Genomic DNA, 17,532 nt, shown 5'->3' with positions numbered 1-17,532 from the left:
AAGAAAGTAATCAAAATTAAATGCAATCCAAGAAATTCAAAGGTGTTGAAGACATAAATGAGCAGACCCTCAAGAAAGCCTAGGAAAACCCGCAAGATCAGGAATTATAATGAAGTGTAGGAACTACTGATGACAGTCACAGAGAAGCTACAGAAACTGACCCAATTCCCTATTGTGTACATATGGAGTAGAGGACACTGATATGTGACCCAGGTTCTGCTATTGAACAGCTTTGTACATGATACAAGGAATCAGTTATTGGGGCTTCCTAGCATGGACATAGTGGGGCAGGAGATTGCAGATGTAGCAAAAAAGGTAAAAGAAAAGCGAATCAGCCCACAGAGTCATGGCAATCCTTACCTGGCAAGAGAACTCATTTCCTACTTTCCACTTCAAGGTGGGCATTGGGGGCTAGAGTCCCTAGCCTACTGAAAAAGCTAGTTTCGAAAGACTTCCTCCTATGCGTCCCAATATCCATATTCTCATGTAGTCTCCTGTCTCTTTAACACGGATTGGCATTGTGAGTGCACTAATTCTGAAGCTAAGACACAAGAAATCATGTAGCTTCAGTTTGGTCTGTTGGAACTCTGCATGAGGCTAGCACCAGTCACTATTTGACTACAACCTACTGAGAACTCAAGAAACAACCAACCAGACTGAGCCCAGTAAGTTCACAGAACCAGGAGATAGTAATAAATCAGTGCTTCAAAGCACTATCAGGATGTTGCGTTACAAAGCAGTAACCAAAATAAAAACTGACACAGCCTGAAAGAAATTTTACCTGTCTGTATGTGCAATGATGATTGGTGGAGCCATCTACAACTAGAAAGATAGATCACAGTGGGGAGATCAAAAGCATGAAGCCATTGAATTACTGGTAGTAGATACTGTCTCTAAAAATGCAAAGAAAACTAAGATCATATGAAGAAATAAGACACTGGAAGAGGGGCCCACACAATGGCTCAACAGCTAAATCCTAACCTTGTAAGTGCCAGGATTTCAAATGGGTGCCAGTTTGTGTCCTGGCTGCCCCATCTCTGATCCAGCTGTCTGCCAGTGGCCTGCAAGCAGAAGAGGATGGACCAAAGGCTTGGGACCCTGCACTTGAATGGGAGACCTAGAAGAAGCTCCTAGTTACTGGCTTCAGATCACCTTGGCTCTGGCCATTGGGGCCACTTGAGGAGTGAACCAGCACATAGAAGATTTTTCTGTGACTCCTTCCAATTATAAACCTGATCTGCCTTTCCAATACAAACAAAATTTTTAACAAAATACATCTTGGCACTGGAATGCTGGACTAATACCATTCAACTGATACCTACAATATCAGGATACACTTAAATAGAATGATGGACCTGTGACTGTTTTTGAAGGACTACACTGTTGCAGTGATATGGGGGAAACCAATGGGGGAAGAGGATTTGGGGAGAGGGGAAGGGGTAATTCCAAACCCTATGCAACTGTATTACAAAATAGCTAGATAAACATTAAATGAAAAAGCATTCTCCACAGGAGGAAATGATATAAAATATATCAATGACGGCATACAAAGAAATAAAAATTCAGAGTAGCCAGATGTCTAAAAAACAAATCGAATGTTATTAGAAGAAAACAAACAGCACCAAAATGTACAAAATTGCTCACAATAAAACAAAACAAATGTAGGAACCAGAATTTTAAAATGTGTGTCACTGCACATTAGACTGATTGATAATAACTATGACCACCATCATCACCATCACCACAAAACAATCATCATTTTCTAATTGTTACTTGAGATACAGTACGGTCTTGATAATTAAAAGACCATAACTGATATTTATATAAAGATTTAAAAAAAAAACTCACTAAACAGAAAAGAAAACAAAGCCAACAAATACAATTCCATCATGTATTTAACTTACTAGAAAAATCTTTAGTAGAAACTTTCCAAGAAGCTAGAATTAGAGGCAGAGCTGGGACTTAAGAGTTGAAGCCAGGAACTCCAAGAAGTGATGTGGGCATGTCAAGACATGTCTTAACCACCCTGTGAAATATCTGCCCTTTGACTTTTAAATAGACTCACAGGGTTTACCAAAAGAGGGTACAGGACTGTCTCATCACCGCACATACTCTTCACATGCTACCTCTTTATAATCACATTCACCTTCCTCCCCTTCCTACCATCCCTAATCCCTAGCAACCACTAAATCTATTCCCCATTTCTATAATTTTGTTATTTTCATGAATGTCACATAAAGACATTTTGAGGTTGGCTTTTTTTCACTCAGCATTTCTAAGACTTCTGTAGGGTGAAAGTCTGGGAAGAATATTTCCAATAAATGTAACAGACAAGAGTTGCCATCCTTAAGTCTGCAATGGCCAGAGTTGGGACAGGCTGAAACCAGAAACTAAGAGATTCCTTTGGGTCTCTCACACGGTTGTAGGGATGCAAGCATGTGGGCCATCTTCCACTGCTTTCCCAGGTCAATAGCACTGAGCTGGATGAGAAGTGGAGCATCTGGGAAATGAACTGGCACCCTTTTGGGACGCCAGCATCACAAGTAGCAGTTTTATGTGCAACATCACAAGGGTGGCACCAAAGTAACCATCTGCCAGTATCTACCTTCCATCTGCCAGTTCACTTCCCAAATGGCCACAATGGCCAGGGCTGGGCCAAGGCAAATCTAGGAGCCAGGAGCTTCCTCTCAATTTCCCACATGAGTACAGGGTCCCAAGTACTTTGACTATACTCCACTGCCTTTTCTAGGCACAAAAAACAAGGAGTTGGATCGGAAATAGAGTAGCAGGGAATCAAACTGTTGCTGTCTGTATGGGATGCGCGTGCTGCAGGCAGTGACTTAACCATTATGCCACAACACTAGCCCCAATACTAGAATTATATATCCTTAACAAAGAGTGACGCCACCCTTCAAGCCAGAACTACCAATAATTTATCAAAATGACTAACATAAAGAGAATAGGAGCGGCAACAGACATCTGTTCTGTAGGCCTTTCATTAAAAAAAAAAAATAGTTCCTTTAGTCACATATATGCAAATCTACTGGAAAAGTGATAATGAACTTATCAAGGGAATGAGTACTGTTCAAAGAATGATGCCCCATAAATGTTGCCATGGCAAAATTGCAACAGTCTATCACAGCATGCTGTCAGCAATGCTATAAACAAGCATGTTTAGAGCAAGATTCTTGTCAAGAGAATTAATTTATGCGTTGATCATATTAAGAACTCTAAAAGCTATTAGCTTACTGAAATATGTGAAGAAAATGATCAGAAAAATAAGGAAGCCTGGAACAAGCACTGTGATGAACCAGGTTAAGCCACTGCTTGTGATATAGCAACCCATTATCATAGTGCCAGTCCAAGTTCCAGGTGTGTGAGCATCCTGCCATACATGTGGCTTCCTGCCTCCTGGATTCAGCCTGGCCAGACATGGTTATTGAGGGAGTGTATAAGTAGACGGTAGTGTGTTCTCTCTCTCTCTCCCCTTCTCTCCTGCTCACTTGTTGCTCTTTCAAACAAACAAACAAATGGTTAAAATCTATAAAAGAAGGTACACACAGAGGAAGGTACCTGGTTCAATTGAAGCACAACTGTGCTCCTTTCAGAGCAGCTTACTTTATGAGAACCAATGGAAAGGAGTCTGAGCTGCTGGAATCTGTTCCTATCAATGCACATTGTAGTAAGTATTAAACAAAATCTTCAGGTCACAAAACAAAACAAAACAAAAATCCTGACACTGGAGTTAGGTTCATATTGTATCTTCTGTTAGCAGCAACCATTATAGAAATATTGCTTGTAGTCTTGCTCACTTGGACTAGGCTACACTAAACCTAAGCTGCAGGCACTGTGCTCCAAAGTTCTTTCACAGTGGGCTGGCACTGTGATGCAGTGGGAAAAGCCACTGCTTGCAATGCTGGCATTCCACATCAGAAATGAGGGTCCAGTCCCTGGCCAACTGTTCCACTTGTGGCCCAGATTCATGTCTAATGTGCCTGGTAAAGAAGCAGAAGAGATGATGGTCAAAGTCCTTGTGTCACTGCTACCCACATGGGAGAGCCAGACGGCTTAGGCTTCGGTCAGCTCTGGCTTTTGCAGCCATCTAGAGCGTGAACTAGCAGATGGAACATTCTCTCTCTCACATTTTCCTTCTCCCCTCCCTATCCTCTCTCTTTGTAGCTCTACCTTTAATACAAAACACATCTTCAAAAGAAACTATCATATTGACGTTCTCACTGACACCACCAACAAATACACTTCACTGAGCAGTATCATTTATGTTTGGATAGCAGAAAATATCACAAATAAATTATCCTCTTCAAGCAATCTGTACAGTAAATTTTCTCCCATATCTTTAACATGCCAGACAATAGCAGTCCCAGTTACACTTGCATTTAAAACTTAAAGAGAACATTGTGTGTTTCATTCAGCAGTCTTTAGTAAATGTGCCACTTGCAAATGTTAATTCCTGAACAATGCCCCCTTTGCTTAATATATAGCAACAGAACTGCATTTTAGAAAATTGATTATTTTTTTTTTTACTTTCTGAAGTAAATTCAGTGGAAATTTTAATCCTTCATTTGATATTTTTTTTTTACTAGGCAGCTTTTCTGTGTACTGGCTATAATTTCTATTATATTTTACTTCATCGTAGGCTTTTACTTGGTATTCATTTGACACAACCATTGGTGTCTGCATTACTAAACATATGATAGGATTTTTAATGTTTTCATCATAAAGATATATTGCAAAACTGGGAAAACAGACAAATGTCCTTAATTGGACATTATACAATGTACTTATGTGTCAAAGCAAAACATAGTATCCAAGACAAATTTTAATTAAAAACAAGGAACCAGTTCTGTGGTGTAGCAGATAAAATCTGCCATGCTGTGCCTGGAGCAACAGCCTAGTGGCTAAATCCAAACCTTGTATGCACTGGGATCCCATATAGGCGCCAGTTCATGTTCCACCTGCCCCACTTTTCATCCAGCTCTCTGCTTGTGGTCTAGGAAAGCAGTAGGAGATGGCCCAAAGCCTGGGACCCTGCACCTGCATGGGAAACCCTGAGGAGGCTCCTGGCTCCTGTCTTCGGATCAGCTCAGCTCTGACCATTGTGGCCACTTGAGGAGTGAACCAGTGAATGTAAGATCTTTCTATCTGCATCTCCTTTTTTTTTCCCTGCATATCTGCCTTTCAAATAAAATAAATCTTTAAAAAAAAAAACCCTGCTATATTACCATCCAGTACAGGTGCCAGTTTGAATTCTACTGCTTCACTTGCAATCCAGCTTCCTGAGAATGAAGCTGGGAAAGCAGCAGAAGATGGCTCAAGTACTTGGGCCTCTGCCAACTATGTGGAAGACCTGAATACAGTGTCAGACTCCTGGTTTTGGCTGGCCAGGTTTTGGTGATTGTAGCCATTTGGGGAGTGAACCAGTTCAAGCAAAAGTATTGCCCCAATCATTAAATCAGAAAATGATGGCCCATTGTCCAGCTGTTTGTCTTTTTAAAATGCAGCTTTATTAGAGCACAGCCATACACATTAATTTATGTTCCATCTAAGGCTACTTTTGCAGTGCAATGTCAAATTTAAAGGTGATGGAAACTGTGGCCTACAAAGCTGAGATATTTATGCTATCTTGCCCTTTAAAAAAAAAGTGCTGACCTCCGATCTATGTGAATATAAATGGCATGGCTAGTAAATCTGCAGATGACACAAACAGGGAGGAATGGTTAAGACACTGCGTGACAGAATCAAAATTTGGAAAGATAAGACCAACTGAAAAAGACAGGCTCTAACAATCAGGCTGAAACTTAATGAAGTATGACCACTGGATGCTTCATCAATTATGCATATACATAGAGGGTGTAGAATGCAGGCACTAAGAACAAATGATATTGAAATGATCTAGCTTTTTTCCCCATTATTATTATTTTTTATGATACAGTCCACAGGCTGAAATGATCTAGTTTAAAAGTCCCATAAAATAATCATATGATGGATATTCCAGGAAAGTGATACCAATAATAACTGCCTACTTGAAAAGAACTCTAGAACCTAGAACAGTTCCATTTAATGAAATTTCCTGTGCTAATGAAAATGCTCTCTATCTGTATTACTGAATGAGGTAGCCATAAGTACAATTGGCAACTGAGGCATCACATGTGGTTACTGTGACAGAGAGACTACATTTTAAAATTTTTCTATACTTGTTCTTAGCCAAAAGCCAAGAAAATGAAAGATTTAAACATTAGTAATTCAAATGTAAATAGCCACAGGTGGCTAGCAGCTACCATTTTGGATAGCACAAGTTTACAACTCTTAGAAACCAAGAGGTATATACTATTGTTGAGATCACATCTGCAGTGTTGTGTTCAGTTGCAGCTGCCATGCTAACAGACTGGGGGTTAATTAACATCCAGAATGTGACCATATCATGGACTATGTCAAAATGATCTTGAGCTACCCTATGATAGCATGAGTAAGCTTAGAAATTACTAGAAAATAAAAAGTCATAGCAACAAAGTGAGAAGAAAAAAAAGAAATTACTAGAAAATGTTATCAACTGTATATTAGGAAGAATAATCTGTTCAAATGTTATAAAACACAACAGGCTCCATTTTTATAGGCATATCAGAAAAGACTGAATTACTTTTCACTGAAGAAATTATGACAAATTCGTCTATCAGGTAGTAGAGTGTGACCGAATTCAACCAGGCACCCATATTTGCAAATAACTAGTATTAGATTAAACCACATTCACGCATTTATATATTATCTATGGCTAATTTCACATTACAACAACAGCTTGAGTAAGTGTTGTTGTAAGTGTGACAGAGGCTAAATTACTTACTATCTGAGCCCTTACAGAAAATGTTTGCTGCCCTCTGGGCTAGAACAATGGTTCTCAGAACCACTTGTAGAATAAAGAATACAGAGGTCTGGGTTTATAGGCTTATTGAAATAAGTTAGGGCTTGATCTCTATATTTTTATCCTTACCTTATTAGGGTTTAATTCATGTACCATACCGTGTGTTCGTTGAAAGCATACAATTCAGAGGTTTTTAGTATATTCTCAGAGTTGTGCAAGCAGCACTTAACTTTAGAACATTTTAATCATGCCCCCCTCCAAAAAACCTACATCCATTAGCAGTTACTGTCCGTTCTCTCCCAATTTTTACAGACCTAGCCACCACTTACCTGCCTTGTGTCTAAAAATTTACCTGTTCTTGACATATCCTATAAGTGGAATATTGCCTTATGTGGTTATTTTTTTGACTGACTTCTTTCACTTGGCATATTTTTCAAGGTTTATCCATGTTGTGAAATGTTGTTATCACTCTGTTTCTTCTTACTGACAAGTAATATTTCACAATATGGATCTACTACATTTTGCTTATCCCATTTATAAGTTGACAAACAAGTGAGTTGTTTTTACTTTTTGACCATCACAAATAATGCTAATAATGAATTGTAGTGTGCAAATGTTTTGTGGATAAATTCTTTCATGTCTCTCCGTTTTAAAACTAAAAGTAAAACTACTGGGATATATAGTGACTCCATATTTAACTCACTGGAACGAATAGGCTACTTTCCAAAGCAGCTGTGCCATCTTATAATATACCTACCAGCAGTACATGAAAGTTACTCATTTCCACACATCCTTGCCAATACATGCTATTGTCTGTCTTTTTTTATTAAAGTCATCCTAATGAGTGTGAAGTTGCCCTTCATCGTGAATCTGTTTTGGATTTCTCTTATGGGCAATGACACTGAGCATCTTTTTCAAATGCTTGAATATTTTTCCCAGCAATTCTTGATAACATATTTTGAGAGCTTCTAAGAGGCCTATAAAAACTTCGAAGTCCTTAGAGACATATCACTTGCCTAACTTCTGCTTTATAAGACCTGATCTGATTCTGTCTTCATTTTATTTCATTAAAAAATTAATATAAAATTTAATCTTGAAATTACTGTTGTTTAGGTAACTAAATAAACTATTCCATCATCTAAATTAATCAACACAATGGCAAATATTGTTCTCTGGAACCATGAGTGTATATATACAATTCATGCATTAATGGGAACCATAGAAAAATATTACTAGTCTTTAGAGAAAGGAAACTCAATTCTTCTGTACCTGTCATGATCCATCAGCAGTCTGGCAACATTCACACACATGTCCAAAGGCATGTCAATACACTGTATTTCCTTGACAACTAAAAAAGTGAAAAATGAAATAAAATTAGTCTCATTTTTTGGGAAGTTTAACCAATTTCAACAATTTCCCTCTATCTAAAACTGACTTAGTAAATGTTTATAGTATATATCATGTTTTACTTGGCAGTTTACCAAAAGACTTTTCTTTGCAAAGTACTAATACCCCATGCTAGAGAGAAGGTATTCACAGAGGTACTTTGATATGGATGGTAAAGCAACCCAATATAATTCTTACTAAAAGCAATTTGGTTACACTTCAATGTTAAAAAAAAAAACATAGTGGCTTGGGGATAAGTCATACAAATCAATTTGAGATTACTTGCCTTCTATATGGCCACAGGCAAGTTATTCAATTTTTCTACACTTTAGTTAACACCAACCTCTGAGGATTATTGAGAAGATTGAATGAGTAATGTAGGGAAATTGCATGACAAATCACTTAACACTTAATAACTGTGCAATACACTATTACTCCCCTTTACTTCAGAAAATGTATTTCTGAAAAGTATTTGAAATAAATGTGGGAATAAAGCTATTCAAAACAGTATATGATTACAGTAACAATAGAAAGGAAATGCACTCTGAATGACCACTGAGTTAGCTATAAACTATTAATGCAAATATTGAAAGTGTTGAGTCACACGAATATATACTAATAGAAAATGTTTTTAAGATTATTAAGTGAAGTGCTCGCTTCAGCAGCACATATACTAAAATTGGAAAGATTATTAAGTGAAAAATTAAAAAGCAGTATTATACTTATTATTGGTCACAATGCTGGAGATCAAGATAAATAAACTAAATAAAACACACTGAAACAAAGTATCAAATTGCTAAAAGTTACCATTTTTAGAATCAACTATTTATTCAACCAATATTTAATTTTTGTATCCTCTGTGTTAGCCACTGTGTTTAGTGCTGGGATTCTAGCAGTATACAAGGCACCTAAAATTACTTGATGTTAAAGAGTTTATATTTTAGTGTTTGGTAGCACTGTTGCTATTTTTGTCATTTTCCAAATATGCCTTTATTGAATATGTGTTACTCCTTTACAATAAAAAAATGTATAGTTTTTTAAAAAGATTTATTTTTATTGCAAAGTCAGATATACAGAGAGGAAGAGAGACAGAGAGGAAGATCTTCCTTCCGATGCTTCACTCCCCAAGTGGCCACAACGACTGGAGCTGCACCAACCCAAAGCCAGGAGCCAGGAGCTTCTTCCAGGTCTCCCACACGGGTGCAGGGTCCCAAGGTTTTGGGCCATCCTTGACTGCTTTCCCAGGCCACAAGCAGGGAGCTGGATGGGAAGCAGGGCTGCCGGGATTAGAAGCGGCACCCATATGGGATAAATTCAACAGTTTCATTGGGAGACCATCCTTGGTCTGAAAGCAGAGCTGGCAGAATATCATCCCCTCCAAAGAAAAGCCACAACACAAATTCCACAATAGGATAAAACATGGAAATTTACAACATCAGGAAGTTAACTGACATGGTACTGAGTGATCAATGTGTTAGAAAAATGCAAGTTCTTAACCACATCCTGTAGCTACTTCATTCACATCTCAATTGCAGTTTATACATAACCAGCTGCTATAAACCTTAAAATAGTTATAGGATACTATTCAGCTGTCTTGTGTCTTTTTTCTTTCTTTTTTTTTCCTTTTTTCTTTGTATTTATATTTAGCAGTTTATAGTATTCAAGCGTGATTTTTCTTGAGCTTTGTGAATTTTAGGATAGTCCAAACAGGCTTGTAACTCTAACAAGCTATATGTTAATGATTCAGGAGCAAAACAGTTTTAGGAGGGGTGTGCAGAGAAATCTTCAATACCTTAGTGAAGAGTAACTGATCTTTGTGTCCTACCTAGTAAGGTATATGGGAGTCCAAGCTGACTGTTTCCTGTCTGTTCTAAGCTTTCCTTATTGGTCTTTCTCTATCTAATTTTTTGGGGGGGCCCCTCTGGAGCGACCCTGATGGTCATTGCAAGAGAGGGTGGGGAGCCAAAGTTGGAGCTAAGTAAGGACCAGGGAAGATTCCTCTCCTGACTCCCAAAGGAAGTTGAGCATTCTTGTTTCTGATGACTGCTCAGGGCTCCTGGCTGTTGTTCTGATGTCATTAGACCCTGTGAGGAGGGTTCTGGGCTTCTTCCATCCCATGTGGGAGATCCAATAGGGAATGGTTGACCTCAGAGTTCTCCACCTATGAGGGCACTCCAATTCCCTGTGATCTCCTTGGTGTTTGGGAAATACTAAATTCTTAACATACTTTTCTCATGACATCTTAAAACAATATGATGAGATAGAAATTATCACTATTATAGCTCTTTTAAAGATGAAGAAACTGAAGCACAGAGAAGTGATTTACCCAGTGGTCCACAGATATGTATGTGTATGTTCATTTTACATCATATGTGCATTCTATGTCCCTTGAGAATTATGAAAAACAAACAGCAATATTTATACATGTAACTACAAAAAGGACAGCATGACAAAGCATTACTCATCCCATTAGTAAGTTCGTTTTCTTCATGATGGTAGGTAACTGGAGAAGGGTTGGGCAGCTGCAATTCCTTCCACTGATTTTTATTTATTCAGCTTTTTTATTACCCTTTAAATTTGCTACTATTCTTTCTCCTTCCTAGCTAGCAGTACTTTCCCTTTCCTATGTGATCAAATTACTCTTCTTGTTAGTATACTACAAAAGATTTCATATTCAACAAATCTGAAGTAACATTTCAATATTGTGTGCTCTTCACATACAGAGATGATACCTTTAAGGAGTTCTTCATTAGGTGCTTCGCCTTTCAGGAGGAGTTTCATCTTTAAGCAAAGCCCAGCTGGATGTAAATGCTCCTATTTTAAACAAAGAAATCACAATATTATAGCTGTGGAATGTAAAAGACAATTTTCAAGTGATTGTCTGATTCAACCACTGCAAGATGACTTAAGATCAAATGAAATCAAAATTATAAAAGATCAAATAATAGCATCCGGTCTATCCCTGAGGATGTTTTCTGATATTTTATTCTTTCTAAGTGAAATAACATGACGAAAGAGAATGTAAACATTTCTGAGTTATAACTACTTCACCGCATGGTCAGTACTTAAAAACTGTGAGTCTCAGGCCATGTTCTGGATTTACAAAACTTCAAACTTCATTAAATGTCCTTTCTTTTGAGATTTTAATAATTAAAAGTCCTTTGTAAACAGTGGTAGCAATGAAATAGAAGGGGGACTGCCTTTTCTATAAGATCAACCTGTCACATCAATCATTAGTAATGTACTCTAAATCTTGTTTCCAAGTCACTGTTAGCTGGCTCTTTGAACATCTGTGATCTCTCCTCTGGTTCCGCTTCTGCTTAGAGGGTAGGGTACATCTTTTAAACAGCTGGTTAACATTAAAACTGCACTCTAGGTCCACAGAAAATACAGATGGAGCCAATACAAAAAGTAAAGTTGCCAATTTTAATTTATTGCATTACCACCATTCCCACAGGCACAATAATACAAACTGGGTACAATTGTCATTTAGTTTCAGAGATCTACAGATCATTCCAGATCTTGGCAGAGTCTGTTTTCCTTAAGTCTGAAATACTCAAGTTAACATTGTTTTCCTCTTTGATTTCATTACTAATCAGCTTCAGAGTGTATACTTTCCATCCTATCAACCCCTCCCATTTCTATCAACATTTTCTGTATTATTATACATCCTTACTGTCTCCGAACGTCACACTTTCAGAAGTCATAAACAATTGCCTGCTAAACCCATCAACTTTCTTTCTACCATCAATAGCCTTTTCTTTTCACTGCTGTTTCTCAGTTTTATTTAGATTTTTGTTTGCTTTTTTCACCCTTTTTGCCACATAATTACTATGAAATAGTCTCCAGGATTGGCAGCAATACAGAACTGCTGAACTATCAAAACCGATTGAGCAAGACCTTCGGAGCCTGCCCCTCATTGGGGACCCTGGAATGGTTGGGAGGCTGGGTGTGGTTTCTCCCCTATCTTTCACCTCCCCCCAGATACAGGAAGAAAAAAAGAACATGTCAAAACAATGGTTCCACCCACTTTCCTTTAGCCCTTGACCCTTTGCACCCTAATCAAATATGTAAAAATTTTCAAAAAGAAAAAGAAAAAATCTAGCCTCCAGGTACAACAAACATACAAAGTTAGTAACTGTGAATCCTGCTTTTCAAATGAGGAAACATGAGGCCCACATGCAGTTAAGTAACTTACTCTTGGTTGTGCAGTTGGTAAGTGGTACAGCTAAAGTTTGAATTCAGATCTGGGTGACTCTCTTTCCACTATAATATGCTGCCTACCTTGAAGCTCTGACCATGTATGCTGGACCTCCATATTACTACACTGTCAGTTCTCTTACAAGCTCCAAACATAATGCACCCTTTTTATTATAAAATCTATCATATACACAATAATATAAAACAATATATATTTATAGTCCACTGAAAAATAAACTCAGGTAAAGAAACAGCTGTATCACTACCTTAAAAACCACCAATATACCTTTGCTCATTTTGCATTCTCTCTTCTTCACAGATTTGAATGTCATTCTAAATTTTATGCAGTAATTCTTTGCTTTTTGTTATAGATACACAGCATCTTATTGGTACATACTGAATGTTGTGCACCCTTACAATAAGAGACAAGAGACAGATAATCTCTATTTATTATTCCCTGACCTCTAATCCCAGCGGCTTCGCTTCCCATCCAGCTCCCTGCTTCTGACCTGGGAAAGCAGTCAAGGATGGCCCAAAGCCTTGGGACCTTGTACCCGCGTGGGAGACCCAGAGGAGGTCCCTGGCTCCTGATCAGCTCAGCTCCGGCCGTTGCGTTCACTTGGGGAGTGAATCATCAGGTAGAAGATCTTGTCTGTCTCTCCTCTCTGTATATCTGACTTTCCAATAAAAAAAAATAAGTATTTTTAAAAAACAAGCCTATTTTGGTGCAAAATAATTTTGAAATCCATGATCATTAAGGGTCTTCGGAAAGTCCACAAAGGGGTGGGCTGAGAAGAAAATGAACATGTCTGTGTTCCATACTGGAGTTCCTAAGTTCTACACCATTGTTAGCTCCTGCCTTCAGGTTCCTAGTAATACAGACTCTTGAAGGCAGAGGATAAGGGCTCGACTAAATTCCTACTGCTCATGTGAGAGACTTGGACTGACTTCCAAGATCCTGGTCTCATGTAAATGTCAGGAAAAACAGTTGAAATAAATGCACTGTTGGGAGATTGAATATTCTGGTTAACTGAACTACGCGTTTTCATGTTTCTCTTCTGGTTGCAGAAATGACTTCTTTTTTTAAAAAAAGAAATACTTGTTTTTAGTTGAAAGGCAGATTTACAGAGAGAAGGAAATTCAGAGAGAGGTGTCTTCTATCCTCTGATTTTCTCCCCAAATGGTTGCAAAAGCTGAAGCTGAGCCAGTCCCAAGCCAGCAGGCAGGAGCTTCTTCCATGTTACCCATGTGGGTGCAGGGGCCCAGGGATCTGGGACATCTTTTGTTGCTTTCCCTGAAACGTTAACAAGCAACTGTGTAAGTTTACCTTGCCGGTCCCTAGAGGGAGAGTGGAAAACGACCTAAAACAAAGGTGGGGACACACCTCTCATGGGCTACTGACAAAAGTTTATTTCCAGGTTCTAGTTCTTATATACTTAGTCAAACAATAGTTCAAACACAACTCAGACTTAGGTCGTGTCTGTAAGCAGGGAGTTCAAGGAAAGTTAACAAGATGCCTTCGTCAAAGCACTATTGAATTGGGGAATGTCCTTGGTTAGCTGACTAGACAGCACAGATGTCTGCCTTTTATCAAGGAGGGCATGAAAACACCTCCAAGGACTTACTGGTGACAGCATGCACTCTGGGCGAGGGGCCCTTCACCTCATCCTGGAGCCTCTTCTCAACAGGTTCCAAACCTTGCATCATCTGTCGGCTCAGCTTATCCTGTTGGATGTGTTCCAACAACACAACTGGATTGGAAGTGGAGCAGCCATGCTTGAACCAGTGCCCATATGAGATGCTGGCTCCACAGATGGAGGCTTAACCTACTATGCCATGGAGCCAGTCCAATGGAAATTATTTCTAAAATATATCAGTATATTTGTTTTATTTTATTTTATATATATATTCATATATAAAATAAAATATTGATAACAACTGAATCTGTTTTAAAGAGTCACCAACAAACTTGTCTTCCTTGCCAAGAAATCCAACCATATGTATGTTTATACATAATATGAGCATGAACTGAAATGAACCACTAAAAATGCTTCTTAAATTAAATCCATTATCTGGCTATTTCTTAGTCACCTTTATTCTACGAATTTTTAATCATCTTTATTCTACAAATTCACAGTGAGTCTTTTCTGTTTTGTAGTACCAAAAAATTTCTTATGTTATCTCTGGTATTTAAGAGGAACACTTGTTTTAGTCCATTCAGAGTACCTATTGCAAAATATCATTAACTGTATAGCTTAAATACAATATAAATTTATTTTCCACAGTACTGGAGGCCAGCAACTTCAAGATGAACGCATCAGCAGATTCAGCATCTGGTGAGAACCTACTTCCTCATGGACAGCATCTGGTAGAGTGTGTGTGTCTAAACTCCCATGTACCCTTTTTATAACAGCATTAATATCATTCAAGAGGGGTTCAACTTCATGAATTAACCAACTCTCAAAGCCGTCATCTCCTAATATCATCATACTTGGGAGTGGCATATCAACATGAGTTTGAGGGCCACATTTAGACTATAGCAATATTTTTCCCTTCTATGTTGTATATGAGACTGTAAAATCTGTTAGAAAACAAGAAACACTGAAACCAGTGTCTAAATTGGGTATCAAGATGTGAATCAGGGGCCAGTGCCATTGCATAGTAGCCTAAGCATCTGCCTGCAACATCAGCATCCCATATGGGTGCTGGTTCAAGTCCCAGCAGCTCCATTTCTGATCCATCTCCCTGCTAATGGCTGTGGGCAGCAGAGGAGACCAAGTCCTTTGGCCCCTTATATCCATGTGGGAGACCTTGAAGAAGCTCCTGGCTCTTGGTTTTGGAGCAGCCCAGCTCTGGCCATTTGGAGAGTGAACCAGTGAATGGAGGATCTCCCTCTGTCTCTCCTCTCTGTGTAACTCTGTCTTTCAAATAAAAATAAATATATGTTTTAAAAACATGAGAATCAAGGGGCCAGTGCTTTGGCTCAACTGACTAATTAATTTTCCATCTCCAAGCACCAGCATTCCATATGGGCACCAGCTTATGTGCCTCCAGCTCCCTGTTTGTTGGCTGGGAAAGCAGTATAGGATGACCCAATGCCTTAGGACCCTGCACCCACATGGAAGACATAAAGGAAGCTCCTGGCTCCTGGTTTCGGATAGCTTCAGTTCTGGACATTGCAGCTATTTGGGGAGTAAGCCACTGGATGGAAGAACTTTCTCTCTGTCTCTCCTTCTCTTTGTGGATCTGCCTTTCCAATAAAAATTTAAAAAAATAAAACACACAGTTAAAAAATGTGAATCAAAACTTCAAAAAATCTGTTACATGATGGAACAACACGGCAGCTCAGTAAACACACTCCCTTGTACATTACCCCAGAGAGACACCAACTGGAATGTCTATTCACACTCGAAGTAATCTTCACAAGAGCTAAAAAAGCAGGTAAGAGACCATAGTACCTGATTTTAGTATAATAGTAAGAAAAGTTGTGTTTTTAAAGAAGCAAGAAGGCCGGAGTTGCCCATATTCCTCCTTCTCCAGCTCCAAGTAGCCCACCTGGGAAAAAGCTATCCCCTACTTGTGGGAGAGAGACAGGACTAAATAGCGATTCCAGGCCCACTACAATAAAATTCAGAACTGGATAGAGCGCCATTGCCTTGTCGCCAGATTCATGAGTATTTAGAGTGTTCATAGCCAGGCAGATTGATTCTTTTTCCCAACCTCCAGCAGAAAGCAGAATAAGACTCCAGCTTCTGTGGATGAGTGCTAGAGAGAGCTTAGGACCTTGCCTTAGAGCTCAGAGCCAGCATGCTGCCTTGAGACTCGTGCTTGATAAAACCCAATGGCCACTACCCCCCAGCTACTGCACACTGACTCTCTGGATTTGTCCCAGCGTGCAGCAAACACTTTCCCTCTAATGCAACAGACTCATTCTGGCATGTGCCATTATAAGACCCAAGTGGATCTGGTATACATCCCTGAAGTCTATAGAGTCCAAAGACAATGTGACTGATACATGACCCAGCCTAGTATACCAGTCTGGGAAACCAAAATGATGCCTTTATCACCTGCCCACAGCCTTCACTTCCCAGCAAGGAACCACATTACTATTTTAGGACTCAGTGCCATACTGATAAAACCCAAAACTGAGCAGATACTAACAGCACTTGTGGACAGAGGGACCTACTTAAGTGCCAAGTAGAACTCTGTGGTCCAGTTAATCAGTCTTAGCATCTCCAATCACTGGTAGGAGGAGTATCAGGCAGCGAGCCCACTTCTACAGCAGACAGAATGTTGTAGGGTGTGCTTTGGACCTACCACCAGGCTGCAATGAGCTCAGTGAGCAGTGGGCTCCAGGTATAAAATGCCATTGTGGCACTGGTGGCCACAGGACTAGTTGGCTGGGCTACCTCAGTCACAGAAACAGGCTTATATGAAGGGAATATTCTTTTTAAAATACCTCCCCAGTTTGTTCTGAGCAGCAAACAACTGTAGATCTGGGACAAATTGAGTTCTGGGAGTCCTCTGGGACTGAAATAGTGATGGTGCACTGACAATGGACTTAGAACAGTCCTCAACCTAGGGCACCATCTAGTGCTGAAATGCCAGAAGTATCCACAGGTTCAAAGAAAATAAGTAGATGGCTTAGAAAATTCTGAAAGGACAACCACAAAGGAATCCAAACTACCATAACTAATATCTCATTGTGCAGATAACATCATATACCAACAAGTGTCAAGAATTTCCAAGAACCAAGATCTCACTTTGTGAACAAAAACCACCATCTATGAGCTGGAATTTTGAAATACTCAAAGATTTCAAAATATCCTTTTTAAGGAAACTTGATAAACTTCAAAAGAACACAGAAAAATGACTTAATACTCTCACACATACCTATGACAGACTTGGAAGTGATATTTAAAACACAAAGCATAAAACCAAATGTAAACCATCATAGAACACATTGATTTCAAAATAGAACAAACTGAACAAATAATCAGAAAACTTCAAAACAGGATGTTTAAACAAATACGATTTAAAAAAAGAAGAGAATAAAGATACAGGTGGCATGA

General features: G+C 38.9%; 1 protein-coding gene across 1 annotated transcript in view; it reads right to left on the bottom strand.

Moving 5' to 3' along the window:
• The window catches only part of TEX11 (testis expressed 11), a 197,936-nt gene that overhangs the window by 115,823 nt on the left and 64,581 nt on the right, over nucleotides 1-17,532 (bottom strand). Inside the window, exons 10-11 of the mRNA XM_041003384.1 lie at nucleotides 10,993-11,074; nucleotides 8,144-8,222 (exon numbers count right to left, since the gene is read on the bottom strand). Of these exons, the coding sequence (XP_040859318.1) occupies nucleotides 8,144-8,222; nucleotides 10,993-11,074 (161 nt within the window). The remainder of the gene's footprint in view (nucleotides 1-8,143; nucleotides 8,223-10,992; nucleotides 11,075-17,532) is intronic.

Source organism: Ochotona curzoniae, unplaced genomic scaffold (assembly GCF_017591425.1).
Source record: "Ochotona curzoniae isolate NIBS_2020 unplaced genomic scaffold, NIBS_Ocur_1.0 contig_1274, whole genome shotgun sequence".
NCBI classification, from domain to species: Eukaryota; Metazoa; Chordata; class Mammalia; order Lagomorpha; family Ochotonidae; genus Ochotona; species Ochotona curzoniae.
Note: the sequence above shows the minus strand (reverse complement) of the source record. Positions and strands in the feature narration are given on the sequence as shown.